We start from the raw sequence: 23,717 nt of genomic DNA on the forward strand, positions 1-23,717 counted from the left end.
GGGGATTATAAATTTTCTATTCTAGTGGACAAGACATGTGATGCAGCAAATAGAGTGCAAATGACATTGGTTCTCAGATTCGTTGATGAAGATCGTATACTGCAAGAGCGGTTCTTTGCCTTGATACATGTGACGAACACCAAAGCCGCAACACTTAAATTGGTATTAAGTTCTGTGTTATTGAAACATGCTTTTGATGTTCAGAACCTTCGTCGGTAGGGGTGTGACGGGGCTAGTAATATGAGGGGGAGATCAATGGCTTGCAAGCTCTTTTCTCAGAGAATGCCCGTATGCGTATTATGTCCACTGTTGTGCTCATCGTTAGCAACTTGCGCTTGTGGCTGCATCGAAGGAAGTGGTCTACGTTGCTAAATTCTTTCAGAAACTTCTTTTTATTGTAAACATCGTTGACTCCTCCGCAAAGCACCATGATGGGCTTCGTGATGCCAAGTTGGAGGAACTAGATCGGTTACTAGCTATTGATGACACTGAAACTCGTAAAGGGGAAAATCAAATCTGCACACTAATTAAAACAACCTGCAGACACTAAATGGGGGTCTCACTTAGGTTATATATCCAAACTAAAGAAAATTGTAATGCAGTAAATTCAGTTCTTCAAAATATAGCATTTGATGGGTCAGCTGGCTTAGTTCATGCAGATGGAGACACTGCTTTCAGCTATTTGTCCTCTTTTGAGTTCAGATCTGTCGTATGTCTGATAGAAGAAATACTGGAGATAACCGAAAATCTTGCTCAAGCTTGCAAAGGAAATCACATGACATATGCCATGCGTCTAGAGTTCACAACAAAGGACCGTCTTGATGAAATGAGATCAGATGGTGGTTGGGAAGCCTTTTTTGATATGGTTGTTGGGTTCCTTGTAAATCATTCCATTGATATTCCAGATCTGGGAGAAACTTACAATATGTGTGGTGGTCGTGCTCGTCGCCAACCAGATCGTTTTACTAAGGAGCATTATTTTCCGGTGGAAGTATTTCGTGGAGCACTTGATACTCAGCTACATGCATTAGAATTCAGATTTAATGACAAAGTGTTGGATCTTTTGACCACTAGTGCTACCCTGATCCCCAAAATAAATTTAGATATTTCGAAGCTGGTGATATTTGCGAGGTAGGGAAGAAATATAATCCAGCTGGTTTTTCACCCAGTAGGAGATCTATGGATTGGAGCAGCAACTGAAACACTTTGTTGTGGATGACTCCAATGATAAAGAGTTTCAAAATGTGTCAACCTTAACAAATCTTTGTTGACATCTCTTTGAGACAGGGAGACATTCTATCTACAATTTGGTTGATTGATTGTTGAGATTGCTTCTAACTCTTCCAGTTTCTACAGCAAGTGCCAAGCAAGCATTCTCTGCTTTGATGATCATTAAGACAAGGCTACGCAATACTATGGAAGGTGATTATCTTGCCGTTAGCTTGCTAGTAAACATAAAGAGTGAAATCGCACATAAGTAAAACTACGAAGTTGCTCTTATGCACTTTAAGGGTGCAAAGAAACGACGAGCTGGTCTGTAGTGAACCGAATGCTCCATGGTTAAATAGTATTTTGGTATAGTTCTTTTGGTTATGGAACTGATGTGTGGTGAACCGAATGCTCCATGGTTAGATAGGACTTTAAGGGTGCAAAGAAACCAAGAGCACATCTGTAGTGAACCGCATTCCCTGCTGATTAGAAATGCATTTTGTAAGCTAGTGTGGAGAAGGTCAATATAATTATCGAAGTTTCTCGATATTTGCAAAATTTAACTTGGTGCATTCGTATGGTTTCGTATAATTATCAAAGATTGCTTTTAAATTCTGCCACTGCTCAACTCAAAGTGATTTTTGTTAATGTCATGTTGGTTTCACACATCCAGTAATCCCTTACAACGTAGGCTAGATGTAAGGAAAAAATATTCCTGTGAGAATAAGGGTAAATCTATAGAAAGAATGAAAGGTGAACAGTGACTATTCGGATATATTTTAGGGGAATGACTATTCGGATTTTAACATTGTACAACATAACCTTGAGAATCCATGGATTTCAAGTTATCTTAAACAATTTATTTGGCAAAAAAAATTATACTACTCCCTCCAATCCAAATTAATTGACGCGCACTTAGTACAACTTTGTATGTACTAAATGTGCGTCAATTAATATGGATCGGTGGGAGTAGCATAGTTTTTTTCGGAAACATTGTCTAAAATACTACTTGTTTTCCCTAACATCTTCATTGCGTCACTAAATCCTTGACGGTTAACCTCATTTATCCCAAAAATAAATTCCTACTAGTAGTAGTATAATCAAATTTCGTCGGTAAGAAAGTAGTTTAAATCGGGTTTAACTTTGCGCGTGATTTCAACGTTGCAACGGCGGCAGGGATGGCATTCTTGTCGGGCGGCCCCGTTCGGTCTAACGGGCGCACGTCGCGGTGCCGGTTCGCGTGCGTGCATGTGTAGTCTGCGTAGCCGTAGCCGGCCATGCTGGTGTATGTCGCGTGCGAGAGAGATTCGTTCTCCCTCTCCAACTCCAAGACGCAAAACTGCAAAAGCGATTCTGGGCCTGGCATGCTGATGCTGCTTACCAGAAGCGATAGACTCCATGCCCCTTCTGACTCGACCAGAAGCTTGCGTGGCTGGGGCTGGGAGCTGACCGGCCGGAGCAGCACGCGAGCCAGCCATGCTCGTGTATGTCCACACACCACGGTTAGCAATTCACGTATGGATCGAGTCGAGTTTGCGTTTAGTTTGAAGGGATTCTGTCACGTAGAACGTACGTAGAATTGTGTAGGGGAATCCATGTGGAGTAGATCGTTGTTCTTCTCCATGATCGAGAGGAGAGGCCGGCGCCGCGGCTCAATCCAGATCATGCATGCATGTGCCGCCGCCGCGCGCATGGCATTATAAACATTTTTAGAATATTCTATATTTTCTAAAATACTTGTTCTTTTTTCCGAATCTGCCCATTCATTATAAACATCTGGATCAACCGAAAGCCGAGCTGTGCCATGGTCCAACGCGAGCGCAGGGAACAACAGATCAACAGGCTGCGAGGGAGGGAGCTCACACCTGGCGGCTGGCGCTGGCGCTGGCGGTGCACCGCGATACACTCGGCACGGCACGGCACGTTCGTCGCCGCGGCGGGCATGGTCGTGCTCGTGCATGCATGTTAGGTAGGGCCACCGTCACTTTTGTGCGCGGAGACCGTAATCCAGAGCTCAACAGGTGCTTGGACAAACCCTGGTCATTGGCTGTGATTTGCTCCATCGGCTAGCTGTGCATGCATGGCACCAAGCCACCAACACGTCGTCCGCCAATCACCATTTTTTTTTTAGGTGAACCGCCAATCACCATTTAGACACACACACAGTGACATATAAATACCCAAATCTTCCACGACGGGCCCAATACTACCAGAACGGACACTACGCAGTGGGCCCACCCCATAGCTGGCGTTCCAGGGGCCGAAATTCTTGTTAACAAGGAATATCTAAGATTCCCTAAAAAGGGGGGGGGGGGGCCTAACCTTCTTTTTTTATTTTGAGAATTTGGGGAGTGCCTAACCAAATGTGTCTCCCTTGAGATAGGGAGATGCCTAACCTTGCCAAGTTATGGGCCTCAAAGTTCGAAGCTCAAAGTTCATGCACAAAAGAACATGAACTAAAAGATTTCTCCATCTGCTTGATCTCTTTGATGATATTACCATAAGAACCTCCATTGCCTTCATGAACATGGTTCACCACTCCTTTGCAATCTGATGCAATGTGAAGATGTTGCATGCCAAGATCTTTTGCTAGAGATAGAGCTTCTCTACAAGCAATTGCCTCTAATGAGGCTGGATTAACTAGACCTTGTATAACCATGGCTGACGAACCAAGATATGTGCCATCTATATCTCGGCATAGAAAGAGCATTTTAATCTAGGAAACCCAAATCCTATGAGCCTGGTCACCATGGTTAGAGACGATGGATACATGCTACTTACGGCCATGTGGGTCGGTTTAAAGGGTGTGTTCTAGCAATTTTCAATTGGACGCTCATTCCGTCTAATAGTCGTGCCTTCGCACAGGGAATTGGCGAGGTGGGCCTCTCGGTTTTACGAACCTTCTCAAACGTTCCTAGTCCGGCCGGGTTCTAATGGATTTGGGAACTATCTACAAGGTTGAATCGGTTTTTTCTGATTCATTTTTTTACAGGCTTCTTTACTGTTTTTCCATTTTCTATTTATATATACCTTTTGGTATTAAAAAATTGGAAATTTAAAAAAATGTTCAATATTCAGAAATTGTTTGCTTTATCAAAAAATGTTCAGATTTTCAAAATTGTTAATTATTTTTAAAAATATTCACATTTTCAAAAAGTATTAAATATGCTCGCATTATTAAAAATATGTTCACAATTTATTATTTTTTGCTTTTCTCTATTTCTTCAATGAATTTCTTCGGTTTTTCGTTTTTCTTTGTTTTTCCCTCTTCTCCTTGCTAATCCATCCTCCGGATGATCTCCGGAGGCTAGGGTCCTGCCTTCTGAACGAGTTTCTGGATCCTCTGCGCGTCTGATCCCTGATTTGATTTCACGGGGTGGAAGTAGTCGATGAAGCGGCGGCGCTGGCACCTCATACGACAGCCCATACAAGCGGTCGCGCTCATATGGAACGTTGTCTTCCGCTCTAGAAGCGCTGCAGCAACTCCTTCTTTCGCCTCCTTGCTTTATTCTTCTATGGTAGGTAATTATCACATTAAATACATGATTCCACTACCATTTCCTGGGATTCCTTCCGTAAAGCACTCAATGGTCCAAAAAGCGTTACCTGGGGGATATCAACAAGGTGTGCGAGCGCGGTAAAATTTCACAAAGCCTATCATGTAGGCACAAAATAACTATGAAAATGATCACATAAATTGGACTCGTCAAAATTACAAGTTCACGGCAACCTTCAACTGGGTGAGCCACCAATTTTTAGGCCAGGTACAATTCCATCTTAAATACGCAAAATGTGAACCCTGACCCTGACAGTTACTAGTCCACCTTTTCTTTTTCTTTTTTGCGCTTTTTAGCTGCTCAACATTGTTTGTTTTTTAATTTTTGGGCCTAACCCATTTTTCAAATGTCCCAGTTGCAAGCCCATCTTCGACCCATTTTGTGTTTTGAAAGAAATGCAACCGAGTCGGAGGGACCCAAGTTTTCATGTTTGTTTCTTAAAGGCACCATTTATATGATTTTTAGTTCTCAACGCATTGAGCTAGTTCCCCACCTTTATTCGAAATTTCATAGTTGCATACAAATGAGACACGCCCTTTTGACTGATACCCTTTTGTATATAAGGCTAGTTTCTTCACCAATTAAAAAATTGTTTTGGAGTTTTTGAAAATGTTCGTGTTTTGAAAGAATTGTGTTCACTAATTCAAAAAAAGTTTGCATTTTAGAAAATGTTCTTGTTTTCCAACATTGCTTCAAATTTCAAAACATGTTCGTATTTTCATGTTTTGTTTTTTACAAATTCAAAAAATGTTTGCGAATATTTAAAAATTCTTCACAGCTTTAGTAAATGTTTAGAAAATTTTAAAACTGCTTGGATTTAACAAAAAATAATAATTTTGAAAAAGTGTTTGAAACTTGAAAAATTGTTTACAATTTTCCAGTAATGTTGAGTTACGCGCTGCCATTAGTTCTTTAAACTACGCGCTACTTCTTTTATGGGGATTTTTGCACGCGATTGCTCGTTGTCAGTTTGACACTAGGCCACGCCAGGCGGAGAAGCTCCCGTCGTTCTGGGCTGGGTGTCATGGGCGACAAACAAAAAAATAGCAACAAAACAAAACAATACAATGGTAGGGCTTCATTTATCTGCTGATGTGGGATGATGTCATAGTTAGATGTGAGATAGTGAGTATTATCTCACATCTAGAAGTGACATAGTCGGACCCATCTTTTCGGATATATTTTGTTTGGTATTTCACTAGCAACACATATATTATACCAAAATATAAGACGGCCTACCAAAACGTTTATATTTTGGGACAGAGATATTTAGTCGTATTGTCCATGCCCTGAAACCGCTGGCACGTTGGAAGCTCGATTCTATCATGGTTGAGCTGGATTCTACCATTGCAGTCAAACTGATCCAAGCGATATCTTCATGATTCTTGTATTACTCATGTAATCCGCCCTCAAAACAAAGTCAGCAATCGCTTACCTAGTTTTGCCAAATTAGAAGGCAGAACCATGATCTGGATTGGTTCTGGGTGGATGTTGCCATTGAGCTAGCTTTTGCTGATTGCGTGAATACTATGAGTTGAGTAATCATCCACAAAGAAAAAGGAAGCTTGATTCACCACGTGTCGATCGAGGCTTTTTTTCTATGGACGATGCATATTTTTCCTGATCGGCGACCATGGCTCCTGCATCTTCTTGACGAGGAGATATGATGAGCTAAGGTAGAATTGAAGGCCTTTTTTCCGGAATCTGCACGAAAATTAGTAGCGCAAAACGAAAGGAAGACCTGCTTTGACCACTACTCCTACCTAGCACTCTCCAGTAGTTTCTTGCACATCTCACCACTCAGAACAAATGCTAACTGACAGTTGTAGAAAAGCCAACCACACCCATTTGCGTGATGCCGCGTCACACCTAAGCATTAGCTCACTCGAGTGGCATGCATACACGCCCAAAGCATGCGACCTGCAAAGTCCAAATTCAGCTGAACCCACCCACGCTCTCCTCTACATCACCTCCCCCACTCCACAAGCAGCCCATACCATATCACACGCCAGCCAGCCAGTCGACACGCAGCCCATCCCATCATGGAGAAGGCGCAGAAGAGGGTGGCCATCGTCGGCGCCGGCGCGAGCGGCCTGGCGGCGTGCAAGCACGCGCTGGAGCGCGGCCTCCAGCCGGTCGTCTTCGAGTCCTCGGGCGCCATCGGCGGCGTGTGGGCGCGCGCGCTGGCGTCCACGCGCCTGCAGACGCCGCGCACGCTCTACGAGTTCTCCGACTTCCCCTGGCCGCCGGAGGTCGCCGAGGTGTTCCCGGACCACGCCCAGGCCGCGGCGTACCTGCGCTCCTACGCGGAGCGGTTCGGCGTGCTGGAGCGCGTCCGGTTCGGATGCCGCGTGACAGGCATGGAGTACGCCGGCGTCGGCGAGGACGAGGTCCGGGCGTGGGACCGGTGGGCCGGCGATGGGTCGGCGTTCGGGGATGGCCGCGGCCAGTGGCGGCTCACCGTGCAGCAGCAGGGTGCCGGCGACGTCGAGGTAAGAGCACTAGTACGTACAGTGGGAACCTCATACTGTACGACAGCGAAATTTGTGTGGCTCATCTTCCACTCCAGTACAGTGTCATCCATGAGCCCATCACCAGATATTTTCTGTCGTACGGTGTCATCCGTGTTGCTCATTCTCAACGTTCTCCAAAAAACAAAATGTTGCTGATACTTAAAGAAATCAAAGTACTGTAGCTGACAACAATAGCTAACAGTGAACATGTCTGCATCAACACTTGAACAGATCATCCTGGCTGTGTATATCGCAACCAGCATCAGCATCATATATAGACAACCAATTTACTCTCGCCGTTCTAAAATTTTTGTCTTAAATTTGTCTACATACGGATGTATCTATTCACATTTTATATGAGCTAACACTTCACTTCATGCTAAACATTGGCAACAACTATCCGTTTCCAGACATATGTTGCGGATTTCGTGATCCTGTGCGCCGGGAGATTCAGCGGCATCCCAAATATACCCACATTCCCTCCCGACAAAGGGCCGGAGAAGTTCGACGGCACCGTGATCCACTCCATGGACTACTCCGACATGGGCACCGAAAAGGCCACCGAGCTCATCAGGGGCAAGCTCGTCACCGTCGTCGGCTACCAGAAGTCCGCTATCGACATCGCTGCAGAGTGCGCAAACACAAACGGTGAGATCTCTAGCTTTCCTGCAACTCTTCGCTGCAGAGTGATCAAAAGGAAGAAGGGTTCAGAGCACTGAGATCAGATATATCTTAATCTGGTTCATTGTTGTTCCACTCAGGAGCCAAGTATCCATGCACAATAATATGTCGAACGAAGAGGTGGATCATACCCGACTACTACGCTTGGGGCGTTCCCATTGCATTCTTCTACCTCAACCGCTTCTCGGAGCTCCTAGTACACAAGCCAGGAGAGGGGCTGCTCCTTAGCATTCTTGCTACCTTCTTATCACCCTTGGTAAGGGCCACTGGCCACTAGTAGTGCCTACTTATACCACACCACTCTCCCAAGTAAATACAGATCATCGATATGTGTTCATGCATGTATTTAACCCGAATATACACCTACCTGATCAGAGATGGTTGTTCTCGAAGTTCGTCGAGAGCTACTACAGATGGGCGGTGCCCATGGATAAGCACGGCATGGTGCCAGACCACAGTTTCTTCCAGGCCATCAGCTCTTGCTTGGTTGCAATATTGCCAGACAAGTTCTGTGACATGGTTGATCAAGGAAGCATTGTTCTCAAGAAAGCAAAGAGCTTCAGCTTCTGCAAACAAGGTGTGATTGTCGAAGGTGATTCCGCGCCGATAAAGAGCGACGTGGTCATATTCGCCACCGGATACAAGGGAGACCAAAAGCTAAAGGAGATGTTCGCGTCATCCTTGTTCAGAGACATTGTGACTGGCCCACCATCCAGTATTATTCCTCTCTACAGGTTTATCTTGCCCTTCTCTCAAACATGCTTGTTCTGTATATATGCAGAAGCTCACAGTTGTTTTTGTGAACTGAGCAGGCAATGCGTGCATCCTAGGATCCCACAGCTGGCGATCATCGGCTACTCCGAGAGCATAGCAAACCTGCACACATTCGACATGCGCTCCAAATGGTTGGCGCATTTCCTTGACGGGGTGTTTCAGTTGCCTAGCATAAAATCTATGGAGATGGATATAAAGGAATGGGATGAATACATGAAGAGGTACTCTCGTGAATACTTCCGTCGATCTTGCGTTGGAGCTCTCCACATCTGGTACAATGACCAGTTGTGCCAGGACATGGGGTGTGAACCCAGGAGGAAGAAAGGGTTCTTTGCAGATTGGCTGTTGCCATATCTTCCATCAGATTACAAGGATGTCGGTCTGAAGAAGTGACATATGAGATCTGTCGTGCCATCGCCGCGCTTAAATCAAACAGAAACATTGCCATTCCAGCGATTCTGTGCTGACTATTGTACAAACTAAATGTCATGGAATAAGCTCTTCGGTTGAACCTAGATCTGGTGCCCTGTTCCTAAATATTGGTGCAGCAAGTCAGCTGTTAAATCATACTCTTGTTACCGGTCCTCCGAGGACTGCTTCCAACGGGCAAACCATTATCGGTATTAGTTTCAAAAAAAGATGATGATATGCTTCATGTAAATTTCCTCATGAACTATGTGCACATCAACACATCAACCGTGTATGCCGTCAAATTAAAAACTGGGCAGACTTGTCAATTGATTCCCACCACTATTCAGAATTAACTTCCTAAAAACAAAAAGGGTGCCCACTCCGAACCCAGATCTTTAGCTACTCTAATGTGACATATAAATTGTCTCTTTCAAGGGATTCTCTCCTTCAACCAAGGGTCCAAAAGACTGCCCTGAAAGGATTAGGTATCCAGCAAGATGATGCTCACCTCTGAAACCAAACCAACCAATACATACTGAACCATCACCAATGGGCAACTAAAAGCTTCCACTCTGGGTGAGCAGTGTGATGTGGCAGCATGCCATTGAGTCAATAAATTAGGTGCTCATACTTATGGCTGTAACCTGTAAGTGACTTTCTTTAGATTTACTGGAGCAGTCCTTATGCCACCTGGATATCACCTTAAAGTGCAACATGAGGTAATTTTGCAAAGTTAACACTACATGCCAGTTTCGACTTAAATTCGAAAGGGGTATATAAATTAGCAGGCATCTTCAAACTCATCCAGTATTCAGTGAATCCCAGTGTGTCGCTGAAGACAAAAAAAGATAACTGACAGAAAATAAAACAAGACATGGGATCACAGGAATGAACCAAGAAGGCAACGAAAGATACTACCAAACAAGTGGTGGTTCGTTTGGTGTCATCCAGCCACCCAAAAGTTCCTGAGATCTTAAAAAGATCCAACCCATCCAGAGAATCGAACCCAAGGTTTCCTCTCCATCCTCAACTCCTTCCTATACAGAACTCTGAAGAAGGGCAGCGAAAAAGGACAGGAAGAGGGTCGGCATCGTTGCTGCCGGTGTGAGCAGCCTAGCTGCCTGCAAGCACGCGCTAGACAAGGGGTTCAGGCCAGTGATGTTCAAGGCCGATGACACCATTGGCGGTGTGTGGACGCATACCTTGGAGTGGACCTGGCATGGCCTGCAAGTGTGACGCTGACGTACCCAGGCCATCGGGAAGTTATGGAATACATCAGGTCGTACCTCGTACGTGCACAAGTTTGACCTCCTCAGGTGTATCAAGTTCAATAGTCAGGCGCTGGGAGTTGAATACCTTGGTGCAGCTGAGGAAGAGAGATGGGAGCATTGGTCAGTTAATGTCAAGGTATACGCTGTCCTGATCTACAAAAATCTGAACTAAGAAAGTCTGCTTGAACAATATAATGCATTCACCTTATCTACAGAATTGCTCTGTACGACATACATTCTGTTGCAGGTTTTCCAAGTGGATTTTCTGATACTGTGCATCGGAAGGCATTGTAGGACGGGACACCAATCCAAGAATTTCCAGCAAATAAAGGACCTGACTTGTTCAGGGGGAAAACATTGCACTCTATGGACTACTCTTACATGGATAATGTGGTTGCATCTTTTAAAAGGGAAGAGTGTGACGATACTTGGGTCTGGAAAATCAGCATTTGATATTGCTGCAGAGGTTGCCAAGATGAATGGTGAGTCCAAGAGAACTAAGACCTCACTAACTAGCAATAACCGTTCAAAGGAATAAGTGCCTGACAGTTCGATCCCAATGCAGGTGCAGGTCAGCCGTGCATGATGATATGTAAAACTGAGCACTGGCTATTGATAAATCTAGCATATGGGGACTTAATCTTAATTACTTCTACCTTAACCGCATCTCGCAACTACTTGCTCATAAACCCGGTGAAGGATTTCTGCGCTATATATTGGCTTGTGCACTCTCTCCCTTGGTAAATAATTACTCCCAACTCAAATAGAGTTTCAAAAGCAGTATAGAGAACTTGTGCATAGAAAGCTCACGAATCCACAGAATCCATTATGCTTCAGAGATGGGCAATCACAGAAGTAACTGCAACCTGCATGAAGCAAAGGATTCATTTACAAAAACATGGGGATGGTACCTGACTACAGTTTCTCCTTTGCTATGCCTTCTTGCTTGATTGCAATGCTGCCCAAAGGATTTTATGACAGGGTTGATGAGGGTACCATTATTCTTAAAATATCCAAGAGGTTCAGCTTCTGCAGTGATGGGATCATCCTTTGAGGAAGGAAATGAATGCATAAAGAGAGATATTATAAATCTAGCAAAAGGAGTCAAAAGAGACCAGAAGCTTAGGGACATCTACACAACAAACTGGTGTAGAAATATAGTGACAGGATCATCAGGTACATCAGTTCCTCTGTACAGGTACAGGTTGGACAATTTTTTCAGCTTGGCATGTTTGGAGAACAATAAATAGTTAAATACTAGCCTAGGGAGAACAATTTTTTTCCTAGAGAACTGCACCACCGCTTAACAGTTGTAACATGGAAAGATAAGGGGAAAAGTGAACTAGTATATTCAAAGCATAATGATGAGGTTAGGTAGTAAGAAATCACACTATTCCAGGCATAAGATGCATGGAAGAGAGTGTAGCAGAGTAGGCAACGTAGAAGGATCTTTACAACGGAAAGTATTTTGGCCAATCTTGTATAAGCACCATAGATATTTGCTTTAATGATTTGTTGTGCCAAGACATCGGATGCAACACTAGAAAGAAAGGATTCCTGGCTGAATGGTTCCAGCCATATGGACCTGCTGATTATGCAGGCCTTTGCTGAAGACAACAGCACATTTTTCACTAGTAGTATATTCAAAGCAAAAGAAGAGACAAGAGCAGATACCTTCAGTGCTCTATAGACGATTTCAGCAAGTCTATGTTTTAGCAAGTTTGTTGTTAGCTTAACTACAGGAAATAACTCTACAGTTTACCAATAAATTTTAATTGCAGCATCTCCTCGGATGTTTTCTGCTCTTTCAAGGTGGTTAGGGGAGGTCTAGTTGCTTCCCTTGAGTTCTTTTATTTTGCCTTTTGAGTCCTTTGGACTCTTGTAGAGTTTTCGTCTACTGTTCCCTTCCCACACACAAAAACTGAGGCAGTGAAAGAAGAGAGAACTAGGCAGTTATTTGCTATGTTATATACTTGAAATCACAAGTAAATTTCATTTGATGTATCTTTACTTACATCGTGTGTGAAATTTAGAAAACCCTGTCTAACGGTCCAAAGCATAAAAAGAAGTCGAAGGAATGCTAAGAACATTTTAGTTTAGTTTAGTTCCTCTGCCGACAGGATAAAATGATGTTGGGTTAAGTACAGCGTACCTATGTTGTCATTTGGATAGCCCAGCCCTTGACATTAAAATACCAGAGTATATAAAACCTCATATCTTAACAAGCATCCCAATCTTATTATGGCAAAAGAACCTTATATTATATTAAAACAAGGAACAGCTGTTCACTTGAAAAAACACTTATTTTGTGTAATTTAAATGTACAGATATCGCTAGTCAATACAAAATGTATGTTGTGACATATGTTGTAGATTGAGAAACTGCATTGTTATTTAACAGTAAACAGATGATCACCACTTAAGGCGAGGCTCAATATAAAAGGGTAAATAAATGGACCATGATGATACTAAAATGTGGGAATAAAATAGTAAGAAATGATGGGTTAGTTATTGTTAAATGAATCAGTGGTAAACAGTCTGCGGTCCAGCCCAATATGTGATGTAAATGACGAACATGTCACATGCAGACCAAATGAATTACACAGCAAATCATCATACAATTTGCTGCTGCTATGATCAATATAAGCCAAAGTTTGCATTGCTTAATTTGTGAAGGAATAACAGTTTTCAACCACATCAATGGAGTGACTGATAAAGTGGCTCTATTTCTAAATGACCTTAGTTCCTTGTTTGGCAAATCATTAATAAATCACTGCAGAAAGGAAAGAAAACATTGGCCAGCTGAGAAGCCTGCAACAGTATGAGAAGTCCAAGACACCAAAATGGAGTCCATATAAGATAAAAGCAAGCTCCAAGGGCCTGTTCGGCAGTGCTCCAACAGCCAGCTTCGCCAACTCCAGGCTTGGGAGTCGGGCCGAACGGCCTAACTCCGCGGAGTTGCGATGCAGAAGCTGGCAGCCCGGTGTGTGTATTTTTGCGGAGTTGGGGTGCTGGTCATTTGCTTCTCCCAGAAAATGTATGTTGAGACGAAAACATAAAAGCGTGAAGATGATATTACCAAAAAATTGGGTGAGGATATTACTATTGACATGTCTTAGTACTCCGTACTACATAAAGAAAAACTTGAATACAGAACACCACTCTCTACAGTTTGTAGAGCAATGAGAAAAGTTACGCATCAGAACAGACATGCTAGAAACTGGTCATGACAACTTTTGAGAAGACAGTAAAAGCAAAGAGGTGCACAATGCGACAAAATGCGACAAAACCATTAAGCATTGTCAGCAGAACTTTGCTTCTGCAACTAGTCGCCATGAGAATTCGACTGCTAAGATACCAAAATGCAAAGACAGTTTGAATCATATCCTGACGGGAACATGGTTGGTTTAGCGAACGGAAGGAAGAATACACAGATGTAGCTCAACAGAGCCTGACATTCACTACAACCATATCCACTCCATTTGAGCGAACAAGCAGTAGCCAGTTCATCGTGCATCCTAACACAGTAACATGAATCAAAGACCAGAGCTAACAGCGGAACAAGAAATTGGGGAACGGAATGAAGAATGTGCATTCCAGGTAAACAACTGAAATTCACTACAGCCCAATGCAATCCATTCCAGCAAACAAGCAGTGGCCAGTTCCTTGCACATCCTAACATGAAGCACAGAGCAGAGCAAACAGCAGCAAGAGACTGCCTGCCGCACTATGAACCCTAGCTACAAATCTGATCTGGAGCTGGGGCATGGCCGTTGCCTAGCCGCTGGTTATTGTAATTAAATGAGTTGCATCACGTAGTCAAAATCCACTTTCGACCAAAGAATGAGCTCCATCCCAACTCAAATTCAAATGGTCAGGCCAGCTACTTTCGACCAAAGAATGAGTCTCATGATTTCTAACTGCAGTTAAAAGAAACTTCTAATTCATGAGAATAGCAGATTTTCATGTGGTTAAGTCATGGAAGCAGCATTGATCATGAGATAAATTGGGAACACAACAGAGGCAGGTAGAACAGATGGGTACCAAGATACTGTTCGAGGGAGCGGCAAAGCAGATTCAGGCGATCCCAGCGCATTCCAAGGCTCCAGCACGACCACCTGCCTTTTACTCTGTTATCAGCGGCAACGCGACCTGCTCCAGAAACAGAGGCTTGGAACATTAATGAACATCGATACCTTCGAAAGACAAGGCTGCAAGGAAAACACAACGCACCTCAGGTGCTCGACGAAATTGCTGAATGGGAACATGTATGGGGTGCTGGTACCTCTGCCGCCGCTGTGCCGACGCCGAAGCACTGTGCGTCCTGCGACGGGGGTGGATCGGTGCCTGCAGCTATTACTCGACGGATTTGGAATTGGGTTAAGCTTGGAGTGGGCATTTCACAGTCCAGACACAAACAAATTGAAGGGATGGTTCAAATTGCATGCAAACCAACAACCGATTTGAGCACAGAAAATTTGAGAGCCAGAGAATGGGGAATTTAACAGACGAAGCAAATTTCAACGACGAACTAGTTTAATTTCAATTCCATTCCATTCGATCCTACAGAACACAGCGAACAACAGCGAGATACTGCGATTACACCGAAGACCACGAACCCTAGACACACAGGCTAGCTTCTAATCTGGTGGTGGTGGCGGCCTAGCCTCCGAATCCGTAGAGGGTGCGCCCCTGGCGCTTGAGGGCGTAGACGACGTCCATGGCGGTGACGGTCTTGCGGCGGGCGTGCTCGGTGTAGGTGACGGCGTCGCGGATGACGTTCTCGAGGAAGATCTTGAGCACGCCGCGGGTCTCCTCGTAGATGAGCCCCGAGATGCGCTTCACGCCGCCCCTCCTCGCCAGGCGCCGGATCGCCGGCTTGGTGATGCCCTGGATGTTGTCGCGGAGGACCTTCCGGTGGCGCTTGGCGCCGCCCTTGCCGAGCCCCTTGCCTCCCTTGCCGCGCCCAGACATCTTCTCCCTCCTCCTTTCTTCTACGCCGTGAGGTTGACTTGTCTTTGTGGTGGCTGCGGTGGCTGATGATTGTGCCGTGCGGGGCGAGGTGGATTTATAGCCGTGAGGTTGGTGCCAGGGATCAGCCGCGATCCGCGTGATGCGGGATGCGGGCCGTCGGATGGGAGATGGGTGGCGGGGAGCTGGGGATGAGGGGTGCCGCGGATCGGTGACGTGGCGGGGAGGTGTGTTTCTTTTCTGAGGAGGAGGCGGGGGCGCGCGGATGCGAGGAGGGAGTGCGCGACGGCGGCTGGCTGGCAGGTGGGACCGGACGGGTTTTGGATGGATTGCTTTTGCGCGAGGCGTTGCTCGCTGCCGCGAATTTTCGGATGGATTTCTGGCCGGTGGGCCCGTGGCGAGACTATGTCGAAGGCGCAAACTCATGTTGTTGCCAGGACAATTTAGAAAGCGTATTTCCCTGCTTTCCACGAGCAATTGATATTGGGGTGTTTCTTTCCCCTAGAAGGCGTTTGTTTACCTGCATGGATGTTGAACATTTTGGGTGTGTTTGGTTCAGAAACCAAATGTCATGGAATGGAATGATTCCATTTCAGAGAAACAGGTCGGTTCTGTTCCTATGTTCGGTACGAGCAAAAAGTAGAATGGAATGGCTCCGTTTATGTGTTTGGTTCGGAAGCACAAAATGAAGAATGGAATAACAAAAATACAAAATTGCAGCAGCATTTTGTTTATATTTGCAAGGAAAACAACATCCTTTTCAAAAACAATGCCTCCCCTGATTATTACAAAGATGTAGAGGTAGCAGACAACAGCAGTTTGAGTGTGCCTATTTTACTTCAGAGAAACTAGCGAATCCTTGCAAAGGATATGGCACTAGTTTAAACAGCATAGAACACCAAACTTTAATCAAAAAGCAATCACAATCTCATCTCAATATCCTCTCCATCTCTCTCGTAGCTACAGGCACTAAAATCTGTACAGCCAAAGCATATTCAACAAGGAAGATCCCAGCCACTGTTGTATCGGCGCTGTAGCCCAGCTGCACCAGCAGCCACGCAGCTGCTCGACAGAGAGAGATGAGTGAGTCGACGGCGGCACAGATCGACAGGTGGTGTAGTTCAGGGGAGGAAGAGAGATGAGGGACAGGCAGCGCACCGGAGAGGGAGGGGCGACGAGGGAGTGGCGCCGTGCCGGAGAGGGAGGGGCGATGAGGGAGCGGCGGCGCACCTGAGAGAGAGGGGCGAGACGAGGGAGCGTGGCGCACAGAGAGGGAGGCGATAGGGTTACGGGAGAGGAAAGGGAGAGAACGACCGGTTCCTTGTAATTCCTTCGATTTGGAGGTATCTCTCGGTTCCGGATCTCAACCGAATATTCGGTCGTAGGGAACGAGTGGGTTCCATACCGGTTACGAACTAAACACCGGAACGAGGCCCAGGAGAAGGTCCAACCCATGACATTCCGGTTGGTGACAGGAACCAAACACATCCTTCGTGTCGTGGTCTGAGTAAACCAGGCTAAGTGAATACAAGCAAAAAAAACATGTTTTTGCACATGATTTATTGTCTGCATCCCCTCAAGTCTGGCTAAGCAAAAACACAAACACTAGTGTTTGGTTGCAAACTTGTGCAATGCAGATGCAAAGTGTTGTTGTTTGGTTACATACACAAGACAATGTGATTTGGTTTGTTGAGTGGTGAGGTTACCAGCGCACACAGGCACGGATGTCCACGGTCCCTCTATGGATCATTGAATGAAAGGTGTATTTGTTCATGTCTATATTTGACCAAACCTGCAGGCTCACATGCTTAAGGGTTTATGATCTTTTGAGTTCTACTGGAGTTAGGAGTTTGAGAAAATATCATCGGACTTTCTGAAGATAACAGAAATTGTTTTGAGAGATAACCTAATAATAATATAGGAGGGCTCCAGGAATTATCGAGCCCCCCCCCTCCCCCGGTGCGGATTATTCTAGGCGTCATGGCCTTCCCCAATAGGCTAAAGACTATTAGGAAGGCAACCACATGGGCCTAGAGACCCTTTAAGGGGTGGTGCCCAGCAAGCTAAAGGGGGTGAAGGGGAGTTGGAGGAGGACTCCCCCTCCTTGGTAGGCGCGCCGAGGGTGGGGAGCTCCATCCCCAAGTCGGCCACCCCTCCCCTCCACCTATATATACACGAGGGGGCGTCCTCTGGAACACACAAACTCCTTCGGTTCCAAGTGTCCCTTCTAGTTCTCTTCAGTTTTCTTTAATTCTCCAGATAATTAAAGAGATATCGTAAGGCTTTTCTCCCTCCTCTAGTTCTCTAGCGACGCAAAGCTCTAGGCGGTGAAGCGCCATCGAATCGTCTACTTCGTACGCGCGCAATCCGTAGAGAGATTGTGCTTTCGATCTTTTTGGGATCGTTCATGGGACGGTTCGAGTGGCTTCGAAAACGATCTACACCAACTCTTCTGTTGTAACTCGAAGTTGGTAAGGATTCGACCTAACATTGTATGAATCTTTATAGTGATCCCTTTTCTTGATTCGTAGGGCTGATTTTTGTTTTTTGTTTTCTACTATTATTCCCAACAGAGACTTTGCGCCTGTGCAGCTTCCTCCAAGCGGCTGAGCTGGGGTCAACCGATTTTTCTGGCTGGGGTGAGAGGCAAAATTGTTAAGCATGTTAACTAACACCAGTGGTTGTACATGAGCTCTGTCCCTATTCACGGGGCATAATGATTAGCTGAGAATATCAATAGCAGTCATCATTGACGGGAAACTAGTGATGGGTCCGAGGTGAGACAATGATGGTTGCTTTTAGTCGGTCAATGTTGACTGGCTTTGTAATAGCAAGTGTGTGACATACTAGTTAATACGGTGTTTGGGCCATTTCGATGACTCTACTAGAGTTGCTCCTATAGAAGTAACACACGTGAGAAGAACAAATAGAGAAAGCAACCTTGAGGGGCCGTTGAGTCCATCGTCGGGCGGTAACAGTGTTACAGGCAATCTCATGGGCCGGTTGCCTGGGGCGTAGCTGGGCTAGAAAAACAAACTAGCCCGGGAAAAGGGCATGGAATGTCACGTCGACAAAGTTCTATGACGAAGTATGTTAGTTGGCAGCCACATCGAACACCACGTCGGCAACATGTCATCACTTTCAATGACGAGAACTAAAGGCATGTACAATGCATAGCTGATTGGATATCATGTAAAGTAGGTTCGGATATGAAAGCGCGATCGTTTGCAGGAGGCGGGTGCTTGAAAAGAAAAAATATGGTCCGGTATCAAAAGTTGAAAAGGTTAAAGTAAAAAATAGAGATACATATGTACTAGGGTCTTTGTTTTCTACTAGTACATATGCTCGTGCGTTGCAACAGGCCAAAAAACACAAAACCTGCACCGCGTGACACTATGTGCCACGTTTTGTATCCAACTTTGACCCACAAATACCATTACTCTCATCTCTAATAAAATTTTGAAAGTAAAGTTGTTTCATTAAAATAAAAAAAATACAAATATCTACATTAAAAAATGGAGGGAAAACCTTTGTGAAACTTATAAAAGTGGTTACGTTTTCTTGCTTTTAGCAATCTAATGTTACTTGTGTGAGGTGTATACATGATTGGAAAACTTGGGCTCCTATGACGTGAAGATATAGAAAAGGCTAGATTCAAGTATGAAGGAAACTTTTGTCAAACATGGAGAAGTTGTTTGCAACAGGAGAAAAAATTGACGTGTAAGAGTCCACTTAAACGTCCATATTTTTTGTATTTTCATTGATAGAGGGGATTTAATTACAACACAAGAAAAAATTGGCACGTACACACACACACATATATATATATATAAATAATGTTGTACAACACATATGACCATGTGTTACAACGGAAAGAAATTTGACTTGTACTCAAATTTAGTGAAACTTGTATGTGCAAGCACAAGCACAGTGGTGCTCTACCAAAAGATGTGTGTGTTAAGGTCACTGATTGTCCCGCCCATCAAAATACACGCACCCAAGGTATAGAAAAATTTATATCAACCGTTCCCAATTTGGTCGTAGAATAAATTTTCTTCGCTATTAGACACTACCTCTAACATTTAGCATTCGATGAAACTTCCATCCATTTGGCTATAAGTGCTACTTGAAAAGAAATAATTACCCATATAAACCAATGTTTAGATATGATAGGTAAGTACCCGTGTGTTGCAATGGGAGAACAACGGTCATGTAATCATGCCTTCAAAAATAAACTCAACCAAGAACTCTTTACCATCCCATTGTTTCAGTATAATACTCCCTCAGTAAAGAAATATAAAAGTGTTTAGATCACTAAAGTAGTGATCTGAATGCTCTTATATTTCTTTACGGAGGGAGTACATGATGCATGTGCAATGCGTGTATATTAGTTTAAATAAAGATATATGGATGGCGTACATTTAAACTCCCATGCATTGCTATGGAGAAAAAATCATCACCAAAATGTAACTTTCTCATTTCTTAATTAAACCGAAGCACCTCTCGTTCCACTATGAACTATCATTTCACTCAAGTACTAACTAAACCTAGTTTAGTGTTACAATAAAATGGAATCAAAGTTCTAATGAAATATTCATTCATATCTGGTTTATTATGATTGTCCATGTGCAGTAACAAAACCTAATACTTGCAAAAAAGTATAGTACTGATCAATCGGCATATAATCAGAAAAATCATTTTTGTACTCCTTGCACATATTTGAGTCAAAAGATGACACCACGATACTTATCCAACATAACGGTGAAGACACATAATTTAGTTCACCAAATATCTGCATAAAAACATAGTGATGGTTCCGATGTTTTGGTCTTTGGGCCCAATACACCTGAGGGAGGGCTAATGGCTTCAGAGTTTTGAGTTCCAACCTGTTCAAAGGGAAAACATATCGATCATAGAATGGGCCCTAAGTTGGCACCAAACAGAATTAAAAATTGCGCAGGCAGTAAGACATATTTAAATTAATGAAAGTTGAATCGGAAGAGGGGAAAATGACCTAAATATAAGTCAAAGGACACGAACAATTTCACCTTGCCTATAGACACAATATATAACATAGCATGGTCATATTAGTGACCATGCAAATTTCTTGATTTTAAAAGCTCTACCATCCTAAAAACCTATAGGCAACCCGCTTCAAATAAATGTGAATTCCACAAGAGAATGTGTGAAAATGTCTTGCTTGCATCAACTCATTTCAACATGAGAATGTTCGTCTACGAGATGCTTCCTTGGCGAGACAGCGAGCATGTCTAATGCACAGAAACCTCTTCAGAAATTATTATTATTTTCCGAAACTTGAGCATCCTTGACGAGATAGAGAGCATGTCTAATGCACAGAAACCTCTTCAGGAATTATTATTATTTTCTGAAACTTGAGCATCCTTGACGAGATGGAGAGCATGCCATTACAACTTGAGTATGCTCATCAATACTGTTTTTTATTTTATCGCCAAACATTTGAATGGAGTACAAGGAAAATCAAGAATGAGATATCAAGGATAAGAACGAAACCTCTTGAGAAATCGAGTTTGCTGCATCCTCAGGGCAGATTTCAGAAGCCATAAACCTTGAGAATTGTAATGGGCTTCAGAGTCTTGCATTCCAACCTGCTCAAATAACAACAGTAATTATGAGATGGTGAACACTCAAATGTTAAGAATCATATAAAAAATCTCTACTACTTCAGCATAGATCACGAATGTTAAGAGGGAAACATGAAGTCAAATTGAGAGCAGATCATGTGTGCACCAATGCTTGTGTGCTTTTTGTTCATTTGTCTGACAAAGTTTATTGTAAATGCCAAACAGTGCACTGATAACATGTAGAGGTATCACAGATATGGTGAAAAAGTAAACAGAGAACTCGCCAACGTAGTCTATCACCTGTGAACTTGCTCGTGCGCGGCCAGGATAGGACGGTACCTGCGCATATGCGAGAGCCTTGAGGGATGAATTCAAGAAATATTGGTTGCTACCATCAAAGAAGGCATTCAGTTATACTAGTGAAGACTGGCTTGAAAATTTGCACGCAACGTGTGATGATACAGACCGAGCAAGAGTCTCAATGTTAATCTAGAGAGCATGACACTTACGTGATAATTGTGTACATGAGGAGGGGAAAGCCTCGGTTTCTGCTTTAGTTAATTTCTTTATTAGATATGAAAATGAACTACAGCAGTGCACTGGGACTGAGGACAACAAAAAAGGAAAATCAAACATGTTCCCTAATAAGGGGGCCACGCCACTTGATCCTGAACCCAACCACTGGTTGCCACCTCCTGTTGACTAGTGGAAGCTTAATATGCTTCCTTCCTTGCTGATACTAGTGATGCTAGCGGGAATGGGGGATTGCTGCAAGAGATGCACTCGCGGGCGCTGAGGGAGCAGAAGCCGAGGCAATCAGGTTTGGATTGGATGAGCTAGCAAAACGATACAAAGGTCGATTAATCATATTGCAAATCATTATTTACTCTGCTGCGACCTGAGACTCCCAACATTTCAGCCATCTACCACTCTGTTGCTGACATTACGGAGCTAGTTAATCTCTTCCAATCAGCGCATGCAAGGAGCCGAGGACCTATGGGAATACATCAACGCTTGCTGGGGTACCCACCCAACTGTTTCATTTACTTATGACTGATTGTAATCAGCAGGCAGGTAGTTTATATGCCTACAACTTTCTCAACAAGAAATGGTATGTGCTCACCCTCGGATCAGTCGCACAGCAGATGGCCGCGCCGTCGCCCAGGACCGATCTCTACTCCCACACAAGCATAGCCGCAGGCGGTGAACTCTCATTCCACACAGCCGCAGATCAGCCGCTTGCGCCGCATACCAGACTACCATGTTGTCGTGCCAAGCTCTCCCTCCGACGCTCCATCTCAACTAATCTCATCTGAACACTTCCATGGCTCCACGTACCTTCTCATCTTCCTCCTTGAGGTCTTTTCCTCTCAGATCCGGAGGAAACACTGAGCAGAACAAACGACCACCAGAGGATACATAGTAGCTGATGACCCACAAGTATGGGGGATCTATCGTAGTCCTTTCGATAAGTAAGAGTGTCGAACCCAACGAGGAGCAAAAGGAAATGATAAGAAGTTTTCAGTAAGGTATTCTCTGCAAGCACTGAAATTATCGGTAATAGATAGTTTTGTGATAAGATAATTTGTAACGGGTAACAAGTAATAAAAGTAAATAAGGTGCAGCAAGATGGCCCAATCCTTTTTGTAGCAAAGGACAAGCCTGGACAAACTCTTATATAAAGGAAAGCGCTCCCGAGGACACATGGGAATTATCATCAAGCTACTTTTCATCACGCTCATATGATTCGCGTTCGATACTTTGATAATTTGATATGTGGGTGGACCCATGCTTGGGTAATGCCCTTTCTTGGACAAGCATCCCACTTATGATTAACCCCTCTTGCAAGTATCCGCAACTACAAAAGAAGTATTAAGGTAAACCTAACCATAACATGAAACATATGGATCCAAATCAGCCCCTTACGAAGCGACACATAAACTAGGGTTTAAACTTCTGTCACTCTAGCAAACCCATCATCTACTTATTAATTCCCAATGCCTTCCCCTAGGCCCAAACAATGGTGAAGTTTCATGTAGTCGACGTTCACATGACACCACTAGAGGAGAGACAACATACATCTCATCAAAATATCGAACGAATACCAAATTCACATGACTACTTATAGCAAGAATTCTCCCATGTCCTCAGGAACAAACGTAACTACTCACAAATCATATTCATGTTCATAATCAGAGGGGTATTAATATGCATAAAGGATCTGAACATATGATCTTCCACCAAGTAAACCAACTAGCATCAACTACAAGGAGTAATCAACACTACTAGCAACCCATAGGTACCAATCTGAGGTTTTGGGACAAAGATTGGATATAAGAGATGAACTAGGGTTTGAGATGAGATGGTGCTGGTGAAGATGTTGATGGATATTGACCCCCTTCCGATGAGAGGATCGACGGTGATGATGATTTCCCCCTCCCAGAGGGATGTTTCCTTGGCATAACAGCTCCGCCGGAGCCCTAGATTGGTTCCGCCAAGGTTCCACCTCGTGGCGGCGGAGTTTCGTCCCGAGAGCTTTCTTATGATTTTTTCCAAGGCGAAATACTTCATATAGCCAAAGATGGGCACCGGAGGCCTGCGAGGGGGCCCACGAGGCAAGGGGCGCGCCCAGGGGGTAGGGCGCGCCCCCACCCTCGTGGATGGTGGGTGGCCCCCCTCTGGTACTTTCTTCGCCCAATATTTTTTGTATATTATAAAACTGACTTCT

The 23,717-nt window shown here is 44.2% G+C and overlaps 2 protein-coding genes and 2 pseudogenes across 3 annotated transcripts; 3 read left to right on the top strand and 1 right to left on the bottom strand.

Moving 5' to 3' along the window:
* The first annotated feature begins 60 nt into the window (after nt 1–60).
* Nucleotides 61–1,541, top strand: LOC147972563 (uncharacterized; annotated as a pseudogene).
* Nucleotides 1,542–6,687: 5,146 nt separating this feature from the next.
* LOC125507281 (putative flavin-containing monooxygenase 1) lies at nt 6,688–9,249 on the top strand. Its single transcript, XM_087521528.1, has 5 exons — nt 6,688–7,258; nt 7,690–7,927; nt 8,041–8,216; nt 8,336–8,694; nt 8,773–9,249. The coding sequence occupies exons 1-5, from the start codon at nt 6,809–6,811 to the stop codon at nt 9,125–9,127; spliced, it is 1,578 nt and encodes a 525-aa protein (XP_087377654.1). The 5' UTR covers nt 6,688–6,808; the 3' UTR covers nt 9,128–9,249.
* Nucleotides 9,250–9,694: 445 nt separating this feature from the next.
* LOC147972564 (putative flavin-containing monooxygenase 1) lies at nt 9,695–11,461 on the top strand (annotated as a pseudogene). The gene is made up of 4 exons (XR_015603554.1): nt 9,695–9,698; nt 9,810–9,864; nt 10,204–10,898; nt 10,982–11,461. The product of XR_015603554.1 is annotated as a putative flavin-containing monooxygenase 1 (transcript).
* A 3,472-nt stretch (nt 11,462–14,933) lies between these two features.
* On the bottom strand, nt 14,934–15,465 carry LOC125510335 (histone H4). Its single transcript, XM_048675490.2, has one exon. The coding sequence runs from the start codon at nt 15,387–15,389 to the stop codon at nt 15,078–15,080; it is 312 nt and encodes a 103-aa protein (XP_048531447.1). The 5' UTR covers nt 15,390–15,465; the 3' UTR covers nt 14,934–15,077.
* Between the last annotated feature and the right edge of the window lie 8,252 nt (nt 15,466–23,717).

The sequence above is a fragment of the Triticum urartu genome, chromosome 5A (genome assembly GCF_056163025.1).
Source record: "Triticum urartu cultivar PI428250 chromosome 5A, HENAU_Tu73, whole genome shotgun sequence".
Taxonomy (NCBI): Eukaryota; Viridiplantae; Streptophyta; class Magnoliopsida; order Poales; family Poaceae; genus Triticum; species Triticum urartu.